Source organism: Centruroides sculpturatus, unplaced genomic scaffold, assembly GCF_000671375.1.
Source record: "Centruroides sculpturatus isolate CEXI.00-Female unplaced genomic scaffold, Cexi_2.0 scaffold713, whole genome shotgun sequence".
Classification (NCBI taxonomy): Eukaryota; Metazoa; Arthropoda; class Arachnida; order Scorpiones; family Buthidae; genus Centruroides; species Centruroides sculpturatus.
In genome coordinates this window covers 369,154-383,657 of record NW_019385143.1, presented here as the reverse complement: position 1 = coordinate 383,657, position 14,504 = coordinate 369,154, and the positions used below count along the sequence as shown (strand labels likewise).

At 30.4% G+C, this 14,504-nt stretch overlaps 2 protein-coding genes across 2 annotated transcripts in view; one reads left to right on the top strand and one right to left on the bottom strand.

Annotated features, from left to right (window-relative positions):
* Nucleotides 1–2,933: 2,933 nt before the first annotated feature.
* The window catches only part of LOC111635361 (pappalysin-1-like), an 18,732-nt gene continuing 7,161 nt past the window's right edge, over nt 2,934–14,504 (top strand). The window contains exons 1-9 of the mRNA XM_023380303.1: nt 2,934–3,639; nt 4,148–4,377; nt 4,450–4,859; nt 5,199–5,606; nt 6,498–6,643; nt 6,730–7,020; nt 9,018–9,314; nt 9,382–9,653; nt 9,729–9,898. Of these exons, the coding sequence (XP_023236071.1) occupies nt 3,252–3,639; nt 4,148–4,377; nt 4,450–4,859; nt 5,199–5,606; nt 6,498–6,643; nt 6,730–7,020; nt 9,018–9,314; nt 9,382–9,653; nt 9,729–9,898 (2,612 nt within the window). The 5' untranslated portion in view covers nt 2,934–3,251. The remainder of the gene's footprint in view (nt 3,640–4,147; nt 4,378–4,449; nt 4,860–5,198; nt 5,607–6,497; nt 6,644–6,729; nt 7,021–9,017; nt 9,315–9,381; nt 9,654–9,728; nt 9,899–14,504) is intronic.
* The window catches only part of LOC111635364 (geranylgeranyl transferase type-2 subunit beta-like), a 59,159-nt gene continuing 51,807 nt past the window's right edge, over nt 7,153–14,504 (bottom strand). The window contains exon 10 of the mRNA XM_023380306.1: nt 7,153–7,324. Coding sequence (XP_023236074.1) covers nt 7,274–7,324 — 51 coding nt within the window. The 3' untranslated portion in view covers nt 7,153–7,273. The remainder of the gene's footprint in view (nt 7,325–14,504) is intronic.

The following is a 14,504-nucleotide window of genomic DNA, read 5'->3' as shown; positions in this document are numbered from 1 at the left end:
AAGCTATATCACAAGCATAAACGTGCGTTTTATCACGTGACATGCGACCTTGAAACCTGTCTAGAAACAAGAAAAAACATTTCTAAATCATGTTTTAGTGTATTATCCATTCTGAAACTTAGTTCTATTTGTGTTAATTTCATTAAGCATCTTAAATATTTACCACCAATTGTTGGAATAAATGCTAAACTTCCAGTGCGGGATAGGATTGGATTGATGAAATAAGGCAACGCAACATTTGGGCGATCTGCCAAGTGGGATGCCTTCCAGGAGGACTTTTATTATAGGGAAACCGGTCCCTATTTAGGTACTAGACACGCGAAGAAAACCCGGAAAACTCCACGTGGCTAGATTGTTAGACTGGAACCTGGGACAAACTAGTAGTGTTCGGTGGTTTATCCACTCGGTCATTGATGAGCGAAATTGGAGGATACACAAACATAAAGTAATACAGTCGATCCCCCTATAAGATCATTGATTTTTCCGTTTTATCTGAATTACATGTTGTACGAGTCACTTAGATTTTACAAATATGTGAGCCGTTCACAGCCCGGCACACGTATTTGTAAAATCTAAGTGACTCATACAACATGTAATTCAGATAAAACGGAAAAATCAATGATCTTATAGGGGGATCGACTGTATTCATAAGAGAGTGATTAACAGAAATATAATTTTATCTAATCAAAAAGTTTTTGATATAAAATGACAATTCGACAAATTTTTAATCCTTAAGTAAATAATATGTAGTCCTATATGANGATGGAAACATTGGTAGACTCATTAGAGAAAATGAAAAATTAGAACTGGATGATGTCCCCGCTAAGGATTTTACTATAGAATTATGGCTTAAACCAGAAGGTGGACAACAAGATCCTGCTATTATTTTAAGTAAGTAATGTAGATTACATTTAGAATTTTGACAATTCGACAAATTTTTAATCCTTAAGTAAATAATATGTAGTCCTATATGAAAAATATTTTCTGGTGAAATATAATTTTCGAAAAATAACGATTTTTCATCTTAAAAATAGATATAAATCGATGATTTTAAATAACTCTATTTAGTCTGATAGATGTCATTTATATAACCTTTCGAAAATTTAAAGGTTACTTTTCTGGAAATAATCAACATTGATATATTGAAAAATGCTGAGAATTGCTCGTTTTAAATAAGAATTTAAAAAGAAATATTGCATCAATATGATGTTGCCATCTTTTCAACGTAGCATATTGCATCAAATGCATTGTCTTTATGCAAATAATGTATGACTTTTATGCAACATATTGCTTTGAAAAAGCGGCAATTTCAGAAATCCGAGAGACTTTACACAGGGAACTAAACAGCATTCTAAAAAGAGCTTTTTTGTGAGGGTATAAGTGAATTACAAGAGCATGCAAAAATTTATATAGATTACGGAGGAGGATATTTTGAAGACTGATACTAAATTGAATTATTTCTGCCAAAATTTTTTTATATAAAATCAGTCCCCGAAATTAGTAGATGCATCTTTGTATTGCCACTTAAAAAACTTTCAAATATGGTGAATTTGTAGCAATTCACCATATTTGAAAGTTATTAAATTGTATATTTACAGTATTTGCTTATTTTTGGGTCATTCAAGGGTATGCAATCTATACAATATATGCTGAAAATATGAACTTTGGATTGGATTAGATGAATGGAACAAGGCAACGCAACATTTGGGCGATCCTCCAAGTGGTATGATTCCTGGAAAAATTTTCAATGGAAAACTCGTCGTGTTTAGATATTAGACACGTGAAAAAACTCGAAAAATTCTACATGACCAGCTTGTTAGACGCAAACCCCGACCAACTATCAGTGTTCAATGGTTTTATCCACTACCATTGGTGTGTGATTTGAATTTTTAATCTTTTTGAGTAACATCTGAGTAATTATAAAAAAGATTGTGCGTTATATAATGAACTTATAACATTCTAATCCCGTTAGAAAAGTACTTAATTAAGCTACTGTTTGAATTAATGCGACTAATATATAAACTAAACGACAATATAAGAGAAAGTTCAATAAAATTCACATTGGGTGGGTTTCTTAAGCTAGGCGTCAGCTTACAAGGCCTCAAGTTTATATGAGGAATATGCTTGATAGAAAGTAAGATAAACTAGTGTAAAATGACAAGTTGGGAGGGAACGCCTCATCTGATTTATCTGATGAGCAAGTATGAAGTTGTAAATTACATTCGAACCTTGATCCATCATAACGTGCATGAATACGAATGTTATCATGCAATTATTCATCCGACGAATTGCATCAAAAATGCATTTACTTTTCATTGATTTAAATTTTAATTTTTTAAAATTAATTTTAATCAAGATCATATATTACCAAGTTATATGATGGTATTTTATAAAATGATCCTGATCTATAGTAGGCTTGTATAAAGAAAACAAAAGATAATTCTGATTTGATCGTACGGCAAATATGTGTGCATGAAAATTATATTATTATAAAACATTAAATGAGGCATTATACAGAAAATTTCGTCTTTTTGCTGTTTTTCAACCTTCTTGAATACGTGACCCCTTTACAAGTTAAAAAATTCTGGCGACCCCCAGTTCCATATTAAAACTATATCAGTGATTTTAAAAACTACGTATTTTTCTTTTTGTTTAGACCTAAATATCGATCGAAAAACCAATTGTACTGTAAAATAAACAGGCACAGCCTTCTCACTGAAATTGTAGTTTTTTTATTGTAGTGTAGGACCTACAAACATCTGTCTTTTTCTTTTACCCGCGGTCCCCGTGTAAGGCTTGTCGACCCCCAGGGGGTCGCGACTCACCGGTTGAAAAACACTGCTCTAAGATACAAATTGCCAAAGGTCGCTAACATTCCCAAGATGCAAACATTATCGCGTTTTTAATCACATATACTTCTCTACGTATATGATGAAATATTTTCGGAATTATCGTCGTTCATATTGCTAAATAAATGATACAAATCAGTTATTTTCGTCACTTTAAGGTTCATCATTCTCCATATTTCGATAAATTCACAACTATCTTGAAAACTGATTTTTCTTCTTTCCGCAAACCGATAAATCCGGGTTAATTTACTTTCCATTGTAGGGTCAAGGTTAAAGATATATTGCAATCAACTCGCCATCATATGAAGAAAACTTTCGTCAAGTCTTCAACTGTTACATTTTCGATACTTAAAACAGAGCTTCCTGTTTTTCTATCAGTCAGACCTATGACCTTAGAGAAGTATGCGTGCAATATTCAACTTTATCCTCTATCTCATCACATTTGCTCTAACCGTTGGAATAAATCTTCAGCGTCTAAAAGATCAAGTTTACGAATATCATACGGCACGAAGACTTCAAGCATGGAAGCAATGTAGTGCTAATCCTCAATCACCTGTGACTGCTGCGTTACATAACGCAGCAGTAACAGGTCCAAAAGTTGCAAATCTACAAAAACGCAATCGCAGGGATGTCAGTTCAAGGGATGTTGCTACACTTTTGGATGGAAACATTGGTAGACTCATTAGAGAAAATGAAAAATTAGAACTGGATGATGTCCCCGCTAAGGATTTTACTATAGAATTATGGCTTAAACCAGAAGGTGGACAACAAGATCCTGCTATTATTTTAAGTAAGTAATGTAGATTACATTTAGAATTTTCGGAATTCTTAATATCGTTTTTCTTGTGAATAAAATTCGATCCGTATTTACGGTTCTGATTACAGAATGATGCTATTTCAGCTGCATTCTACATCAGATTAGGATGATAAAACAAGATAAAATTGTTTATTAGGTTTACTAATTATAGACAACACGTAAACATGTATTCCCTCATTCTTCTAAAAATTTTAAACTTAAAATGGAAACAAGACAGTGCAAAATATGTTTTTTTCTGATTGTTTTCTTTTAAATTGCTAGTGATTTGTTTAATGACGTCAAATTTGATAAGTTTACGTATCAGTTAATGTGTACATAAATGTAATTTAAGTGTTGAAAAAATGATTGTAACAATTAGTGAATTATTTGATAAATTTTGATTTTATCATTTTAAACAATGAATATTTAACTCTATTTGCTTGAATAAATTTTTATTTATTCTTGTAACTGCATAATTTAAAAAATATTTTTATATTTTTAGAAGCTGAAAATTTATGTAGCACATTTACTAGTAAAGGATGGGAATTAGGTATTAAAGTTATGCAATATTATAAAAAGCGAAATGCAAGATTATATTTCTCAATGGAGACTGTCCAAAATCACCAGCCAACAGTATTATTTGCTCCATTCAACTACAAACCTGGTAAATGGGTTTATGTCTTAGTTTCTTATGATAGGAATACTCTTATATTGTATATAAATGGAGCACAGGTTTGTAATTTATTTTAGAAGTTAAAAATGTTATCTTATTAATTTAATGGATGCTCATATATCAATTTCCAGGTTGCAGTTAGTAGAGTGCAAAAAGGAGATGTATTTATTACAGATAGAACATGCTCTCTTTTACATCTAGGAGGATATCGAAATTCATATATCCGTGGCACCATTGATAAACTGAGAATATGGAATCACTCAGTTTTTCCTGGTAATGTTAAAAAATATATGAAAGGGCATACAAATAGTGAATATGAGAAGTTACTTTTTGATGAATTTGATTCACTTGACCAATGGTTATGGAACAATACATTTAATATTGAAAATTCAAACCCAAAATTAGTTGCTTCGGATATACCTACTAATCCTTTATCTTTCCAATTTATGCCTTCCATTTGTGGATTCACTCTTTGCGATGATCCAGAAATAGTAAGAAGCTATCAATCTAGTTGGGAATTGAGACGTCCAAAGAAAATAAGGTAAGTTATGAATTTATACAGTCAACATTTAAGTTTATAGTGACATAAAAATAAATGGTATATTTATATTTATTCATCCTTGAATTGCAAATCAGATTATCCAAGGACATGTTCTATGTTCTTATAATTTATTATTACATTAAACTAGAACAAAGTTTAAAATGTTCAAAGTTCAAAACAAGATAATTGTATACTAAATATTTTTACAACCATATCTACAAATTATAAATGTTTCAAATTTTTAAGTAATTGCATTAATTCTGATATGATTTATCACTTTTAATTATAGATAGAAATTTTCAAATTAATCAAGCAATTAAAATAAGATAATTGTTTCAGATATCGAATCATAAATGTGCGAAATTCAGATGGATCAAATCCAACAGTTACTGATCAACAGATTATCAATCAACATCGTGCCCTACAGTCAGCATTTTTACCTTACAACATAACCTGGGAACTGTATAAAGAATCCATATATAACACTTCACTCAGATCCCATACAATAATGTTCGGTTGCAATCCACAAAATATTGGAAATGGACGATGTGATCCAGAGTGTCAATTCACTGTTACTGGAAATGATGGGGGAGATTGCAATAAAGAAGAAATTAAATGCACTAAACAGCAGTTAGAAAATGGAATTTGCAATCCAGAATGCAATCAAGTATATAATAATTGGGATAACGGAGACTGCTGTAAAGAAAAACAATTAAATAATTGTATTGATCCATCTTCACCAAACAGGTAAAGCTATTAAGAAACAATAAATGTAATACATCATTTATGCACAAAATTCTTGAAACATTGTTATTAAAAATGTATGTAATTTACAAAAACAGAATAAGTGAAAAGAGAGATTCCTAAGTTATATCAAACATTTTCTGAGTTTTACTAATTTTGCTCTTTTTTTTTCATCTTTAAAAAACAATCATAATTTATTTATTTTATTTATATAGATTATTAGAAAATGCATTTTAATTTATATATTCTCAAATAAAAACTTTTCCAGCAATGCCTGAATTGTTTTGTCATTCTAGTCAAGTCAGACATTGATGCAATGGTTTTATTATGCAATTTGAAAAAGATAAGTCACTTGTAATCATGCAACATGAGTAATCTGCAGGAGCTGTAAAATTGTGGCTGCTGTGGAAGGAGTGACAATGGATATGCTGTAGGGAGTGTAGAAGGAATTTGAGTATCAGTTGAATGTACGCCATGTGGCACGAGGTGCATATATTGAGAAATTGTATGAGCAAATGTGAAACTCAGACAGATTTTCAATGTTTTGATGTACATTAAAATGTTCTCAGATAGTAATTAACATAATTACAATAATTTTAAAATGGTAACACACTTTTAAAGATCCTGTAAACAAACATTTATAGTTACATAATAAAATACATTTCAAATTTTATTATTCTTTTTCCAGAAACAGTTGTGCATGTTGGTTTAATTTTAATTTATATTTTACTTTATTTAAGTTTTTTTCTATATGTTAATGATAAAAGAAGTAGAAACGGATAAAAGTAATATATTTTGTAAGCAACATTAATTAGCCATTAGTTTTGTATATTACAAAGTATATATATTATCATCATAATTATCTACTTATATTAATTTTTAACTTTCTTAAAGAATATATTTGGACATTGAAGAATATAAATCATTACTTAATTTCAATAATTCAAAGTATCTTAATATTCTATTTGCAAACTGGACAAATAAGGATATATTAGGGATAGCAACCTTTCCCTGGGAAAAAGAGGTTTATTCGGAGTATGGTAAGCTTAATTTAAAATATTTTATTTATTCACCGTATTACACTGTATTTTTATTTTTTCATAGAATTTTTTAAATTGAAAAACAGGTGGAGTTGTGGTGAAGCCTGATGAATTTGGAAGAAAAGGAAAATTGGATACATTAATTCATGAACTTGGACATGTACTAGGATTATGGCATGTTCATCATGGAATCAGTGAAGTGGATTGCCATGATCCATGTTTTGAGAAGGAAGCTAGTATGAATGTAGGAGATTTATGTGAAGATACAAATCCAACACCAAGTAATGAAAAATGTCATGACCCTCCATATAAAATAGATAGATGTGGAATTTCAAAATTTGTTAATACTCCATTTAAAAACTATATGGGTTATACAGGTGAATTATAATTTTATATTCAATATGAATATTATAGTACATGTATATACTTCTATATATTACAATAATGTAGTAAATTATTACACTTTTATCATTTTTATTTTAAGAAATTATTATAATTTTGGCTTAGATGGCCAAGCAGATAAAGCAGCAGCTTCAGTCTGGGATATCTGATCTTGAATAAGTCTGAAACCCCAGGAATTTTTCATGGGGTGGTCCATCTCACTTTGTCAAGCCCTTTCACCTCAATATGTCACCAACCAGATGCCCTGTTGTGGGGCTGACCTAACCAATAATGAGCTTGCTAAAAAAGAAAAGGCCTTCTTAGTGCTCACTGGGCAGAAAGAATTTAAAAAAATTATTATTGATACAATTTCAAAAGTTTAAGAAAGTGTCAGAGTTGCAATTTCTTAAAAATTTAAATTTCATTTTTAAAATATAATAGTGATTATTTGTACAAAATTAAGTATCTTTCTCTACTAAATATGATAATGAAATAATTTTTAAAATCAAAATCATTTAAATTTAAATGATTAATAATTTCTTAAAATGATTTTATTTTTAACATTTATACAAGACTTAATAACTATTCTTAAATATTTTCAAGATTAAATATCAGAAAAAATTTTTAGTACTAATTTTTTATTAAAACAGTTTAAACAAACTGATTTTACCCTATTATAAATTTACTTCAAATTCAAAATTTTCAGTAAATAGTGACTGGCTTTGCAGTATTTATGCAACTATATTATTTTGAAGACATATTTAATTAAATTCTTAATAATATATAAAATTATTTCTAATTTTAAACAATTTATACTAGAATCACATTTTACATCTTCAGTTAGTCAATTTATTTCAGGAATAATAGCTGAGATTAGTATTTTATGGAAGACTAGCTGTTACCTGCGGTTTCACCCATGCGGAATTTGCAATTTGATAGAAATAACCCTCCTCTTGATACTTCACTAAGATTCTCAACATTAGTTGTTACTATAAAAACAAAAAATCGCATCTAAAATAGTAGAAGACATTCTTCAGGTTAAGCCTTAATCCTCTCCTTCTTCCCCCGTGGGGAAATTTCAAAAAATCCCTTCTTAGTGTGCATTTTCATGATGTACCCTAACTGTGTCCCAAATTTCACCTCTTTAGGTTCAGCGGTTTGCTCTGGGCGACGATAAATCAGTCAGGACATGTAATTTTATATATCACAAGTTCGGACATGTGCACTGCATATCTCACCGTGTGGTTACCTATCTCGTATACGCCCCTTGCCACATGTTGACATCAAAAATATAACACTTGTTTTCCTAGATGATATCTTTTAATTTATATGAATGTTTAACAGAATAATATACAGCCTATGTCCACCCTGAAGGTCCATTCTAAATATTGGTGAAAGAATTTTTGAAATCGGATGAGTAGTTTCAGAGATTACCTCCTATATCCAAACTTACAAACTTTACCTCTTTATAATATTAGTATAGAAAACAATCTTAAGAGCATGGCAGGTCTTATTTGACCAACTTTGTAATAGGTAATGCATTGGCTAAATAGATGCACCACATTGGGTACTTAATATAAAAAAGTTCAAATTTGAACACATCAGACAGTCTTCTACACATTCGAGGGAAATCAATACACATTTATAGCTGCTAATACATGTCAATGATATTTGTGAAATAAAAATTAGCAAGGCATTGTTAGATAGTTATTATTCCTGAGATTAATTTGAAATTTAACTATTTTTTTATTCACTATTAATTCATTAAATACATAAAAAATATTATCAATTATTAAATTCAATTTAAATTTTCAATGTAATGTTCTTTTCCATATTCTTCAACTTATCTATTTACATCTATAGCTTTCTAGGATGGCAAAGTGCAATTCTTTAAATCTGTATAGAGCTTTAAAAGTCCTTTCTCTCCATTTTTTGTTAATATAAATCCAATTTAACTTAAGCATTTCATTCAATAAAATTTTATAATTTACAGATTGTGCTAGTTCTTTTAGTGCACAACAAGCAGCAAGAATGCATTGTTATATAGACTTACAATATCAAAGATGGAATGAAAATTTTTATATTCTACCACCTCCCCCTCTTTCTCCAAAAATCGTCTCTTCATCACAATCATCTCTCACTTTAGCTTGGATTCCACCTCTTTCGAGGATTATTGAAAACAATTTTGACTGTTCTAAATGTACTAAAGATTTAGAATTAATACAATTTGCTCAAAAAGCAGAAGCCTCTAGTTCTTTCCCAGATTTTTGGTTACCATCACAAGCAACTGGTAAATTTTTACACTATGATATAAACTGTTTTATTACTATTTTAAAGTTTTAATTTAATATTTATAGGTCCACCTGATGCTCAGATTTGTGTTATAGATGATAAAGTTTGGATACCATATTCACACAACAGATATGAAGATTATGAACTTATTCTTAGTTTTGAATATCCAATAATTCCAAGTTTATTATCTATATGGATAACATGGAAAGCAAAACATGATTTAAAAGAAATTGAAATAATATTTACAGATGGGAGTAATATTATATTAACTGATATACACACATATTGTGATATTCCTTATACAATACCACTTTTTGTTAATAAAGAACTTAGCAAGGTGAATCAAATAATTTTTATTCTCAAAAGTGTAATAATTCGATTTTATTTAGACAAATGATTTTTATTTTAATAGGTTCGTTTAACGGGTAGTTTCTTATTTGGTGTGGATTCAATGCAAGTCATATCTACAGCTAACAATGATTACTGCACAAGATGTAAACCTATGCATTATCGAATATCACGCACTCCAGAGTTTTCGATGGGATTACATCAAGAGGTGGATAGTAGTGAATTTACAGACAAGTACAATTTTAAAATTTCTCTACATAATAAAAATATGTGTAATTAATAATTTTAATTTAAAAACATATTCAATATTGGAAAATTGGATATGTTTTTAAATTAAAATTATTAATTTATTAATTATCTTATTTAATTTTTTTATTATAAAATTACATTGAAAGTGATTTTAAGTTAATGAAAAACCAAATTTATTGAATTATAAATTAATATGGAAGTGATGATGTATGTGATGATTTATTGTTATGTTACTGAAAGAATTTTCAGGAAACAGTTGTTTGCAGATACATCAGAAAAATGAAATTTAATTTTAATACCATTTTCAAGTGTTATTTGAGATTTACAAATAAAAATTTAAAATAATAAAACTGAAGATTTACATTTAATTAAGCTAACATAACCAGAAATATTAATATACAGGTAACCCCCGTATAACACAGTAGTTACGTTCCAAAAAATTGCCGTGTTATGCGAATCAGTGTTATACGAAACAAAGAACTAGTATGAAAAGGAGGGTTAGGTTCCAAAAATTAAAAAACATGCTATTATATTTTCATAATTAAGATAAATATCTTAAAATTTTTTAAAGAAGTTATACATATTAATATAAATTAAACAATATTTTCTTCATCAGCACTAAGCACTGTTAACTGAGGGCATTTTATTTTTTGCAAGATATCCTTATTCTCTGAGCATTTTTCTGCATTATGTTCATATCTATATGCTATCTTTTGAACAAAAAAAAGGTTATTTTACATTGCTTGCTTTTAGATAAAAGATCTGTATAAATTTCTTTATATGGTACTAAGCACTTATGAAGTTCTCTTTTGAACTTTGTGCTCCTTTCATTTGAAGGATCTTCATTTAAGAAATATGACTCTAACTGTTCGGCTAATCCTAGGCCTTTCTTTATGCTTTGTAGAGTAAACTTTTTAACTTCTTTGTCTTCAGTTGTGCTATCATCCTCTGAGTTATCATGGATTCCAGATATCATTTCTACCAAACCTGCTTCATCAATTTCTTCTTCCACCAGTAATTCTTGTATATCTTGTGCAGTCATATCCTCAAAACCTTCTCCTCCTAGAGACTTAGAATTTCTACTACCTCATCCATTCTGTTTTCTGCTGTCTCGATCAAATTTTCACTTTCAATTGACTCTGGCCATATTTTTCTCCAACATCCATTTAACGTCGTCGGTTTTATTTCTCTGATGGATGAGTTTATTATGTTAATGCAGTCCAAAATTGTGAAGAGTTTCCACGTCTCCTTAACATCCATAGATTCATCATCGATTTTATTCAAAACCCATTGTAATGATCTCCTTATATAATTGGTTTTAAATGTAGCTATAATTCCCTGATCTAATGGTTGAAGAAAAGCAGTTGTATTTGGAGGTAAAAAAGTTATTTTGATATTTGGGTGATTTAAATCTTGCAGATGGCTGGGTGCATTATCCAATATAAGTAGAACTTTAAAATCTAAATTTTTCTGTTTTAAGTAGTTTTCCACACTTAATACAAAACAGTTTAAAAACCATTTCTTAAATAATTCAGTAGTCACCCAAACTTTTTTATTTGCTACCCAGTATACAGGTAAATTACACTCTTATTTAGGTTTTTCATTGCACAAGGATTAAGAGATTTATAAACCAGCATAGGTTTTATCATGTAATCGCCTGAAGCATTACTGCACATAAGTAATGTTACATGCTCTTTTGATACCTTGAAACCTGGCACAACTTTTTCATCTTTAGAAATATATGTCCTCTTGGGCATTTTTTCCACCAATGCGCAGTCTCGTCAGCATTAAAAACCTGATGTGTTGAATATCCACCCTCTTCAATAATTCTTTTTAATTCCATTGGATAAATTTTGGTGGCTTCTTTATCGGCTGATGCACTTTCACCCTCTATTTTTAGGTTTTATAGTGATAAGCGTTTTCTCATTCGATCAAATCACCCTTTGCTAACTACAAAATCTGGATTAGTAGCAGTTTCTCCATTTTCCTTTAAGTAGTTGTAAATTTTCAAAGCTTTGTATTTAATAATATTGGTGCTCAGTGGAATCCACTTTTTTGAACAGTCTTCAATCCAGATGCTAAGGGCTTTTTCTATCTGTTCAATTATTGCTGCCCTAGGACAAGATGTCATGTTTGAGGAGATAGAACAGCCTGAGCAATGGAATCTCTAATTTTCTGTTCATTTTTCCTTATAGTCCATATTGTTGCTTCATTTAAATCCAATGATTTGGTTACATATGATATCTTTTCGCCCTTTTTGAGCCGATCTAAAATTTGTAATTTTGTTTGTATGGAGATGAAATGTCTTTTAAGAGACATTTTTTCATTTTTGTCAGACATGGCTTAGGGCTACAAATTCATAAAAATATAAACATAATTATTATTTCTTTAAAAAAGGTTGAGTACAATACTACAGTACTGTACTTACCTGAAAATTTTTATTCTATGTAGCCAGAAAAGAGACACAATTAAAGTTTTAAAGTATACTTGTAAAGGTGTTGTAAAGTACTATATTATTTTTCTGACTTTTTCAACGATTATCGACACTACTGCGTGCCGGAAATAGCCGTTCCCTAACAGGTACTTTACGCGGATTCGCGTTAGTGTGCCAGGCCTGGACTTTAAGCATGCACCGAATTAAATAATGACAAAGTTTGTCAATAACAAAAATCAAATATTTAATTAAACTTCTAGTAATAAACTATATACAGTATTTAGTAAAAATCAAACAATAATTTATTCAATGAAATTCAACAAGAATCAACCCGACAAACTCAAATCAATCTATTTCTAACTTAATTCTATTCCCCTTTGGAATTCGACAAAATCAAAGACTTAACTTATAAACAATATTTCTTATAAATTAAAGATCCTAATCGTCACCTCAATATACTAGGAACCTATTTCCTCAAACTCTCAAGACTTTCTATAATCGTCGATCCATAAATCGAATAACTTCAAAATCGCCTTGGAACTATTTGATCCTATCGGACACCTCTCTCGTTCACTGCTACGAAGCTCACCAAAGCTCGTTACTATCAGGAGTTCACCTCGTTCATCTTCACTTGAGACTCAGGATTTATAGTGTGAGGTGACGTCACAATTCTGAATGAGATCACTCACCTCACTTACATACTTAACACTAACAATAAACTTTTTTCGTTTGTCTGGCAGCCTATTTTCCGACAATACTCTCTAACCTTTTACATTATTCTTTTTCACAATTTTCGGGACATTTTTTTTTTTTTCTTTAAGGTTTAGCGAGTCCCTAATTCGTGCTTGTGGGTCTCCCCCCCCTTTTCTCGGTGCGGACTTACTTTTTTCCGCTCGGGAAGCACAAGTGTGCGCGAGTTTTTCTACAGCGCTTTTCTTTCGTCGGTGAGTTGGTTTTTCTTCTATTTTTAAGTTACTAAGGTGAATGGTGAGGAAACCTTTGTCCTAACAAAACATAAGCCCCAAACAATAATAGAATAATAAGCAAAATAAAAGTAAATAAAAATAACGTTCGGACTTGGTTCCTTACAGTGTGAATTGTCCCAAGGGTCAGAGGTGGGATTCAATGCCTAAAAACCACTGACATAATAAAGCAAGTACTTAACTATGTAAATTTTCTTTTCCTGCCTTTTGTCAATATACATGCTATTTCTCAAAACTTGTCTCAATGTTGCCAGATCTCGACGCTTCTGCTTTTGATGTTGCCAAATGTTTTTCTCTTATTCCATACTAATATTTCACGAAAATTATGCAGGAAAATCTGATAGTACATACGCACTCAAATGAAAAATGTCAAATGAGGTATCTTTCGCACTAAAAGTTTTATCACGTTGTATGGGGATTTCCCTAATTTCAAATTAGATAAACTTTGCTTTTAATAGTTTTAATTACATTTCATGTATGACAATTTTACCCAATTTTCGAACTGTGTCAGAGTGAATCCGTGCTACAGAAGTGCCGTGTTACACGGGGGTTACCTGTACCATATTATATTCAAAGTAACATATATTGAATAAAATATTAAATGATTTATAAGCTTTGGATATACAGTGGGTGATCAGTTAATGATCCGTTCCAAGACTTTGTTCGCTATCCGAATTGTTCGTTAACCGATTAACGATTTACCATAGGTTTTAATGGGAATTTAATTAATTCGTTCTGGAGACCCCAAAAATAAAAAATATATACTTTCTTACTACGTTTATTTATATGTAATAATAAAAATACATACATACTCAGTCTTGCATTTTTATTAGTCATGTTTTTTCCGTTTGAAAAGGTTAAAGAATCTGTCTAATATCGATTGATTTTCTCTCTTCTTCAGGATTTTTCGTAAGTAATTAATAGCATTGCAATTGTAGAAATCATCAAGCCTCAACCTGGTTTAGATGCCATTCTAAGACCGTTGTTCTGACATCCTCCCACTTCTTCAAACGATCTTTAATAACAGATATCGGCATTAATCCTCTTTTTCAGAAGAAAACATACCTCGCCGAGATTCTTGGTGTTCTTCATTCAAGAGTTCTTAGCGTTCTTCTATCGTCAGATCCGTTTCGGGTTCCATTATGAACTCTTCGATGTTCTTTATTTCTCAGAT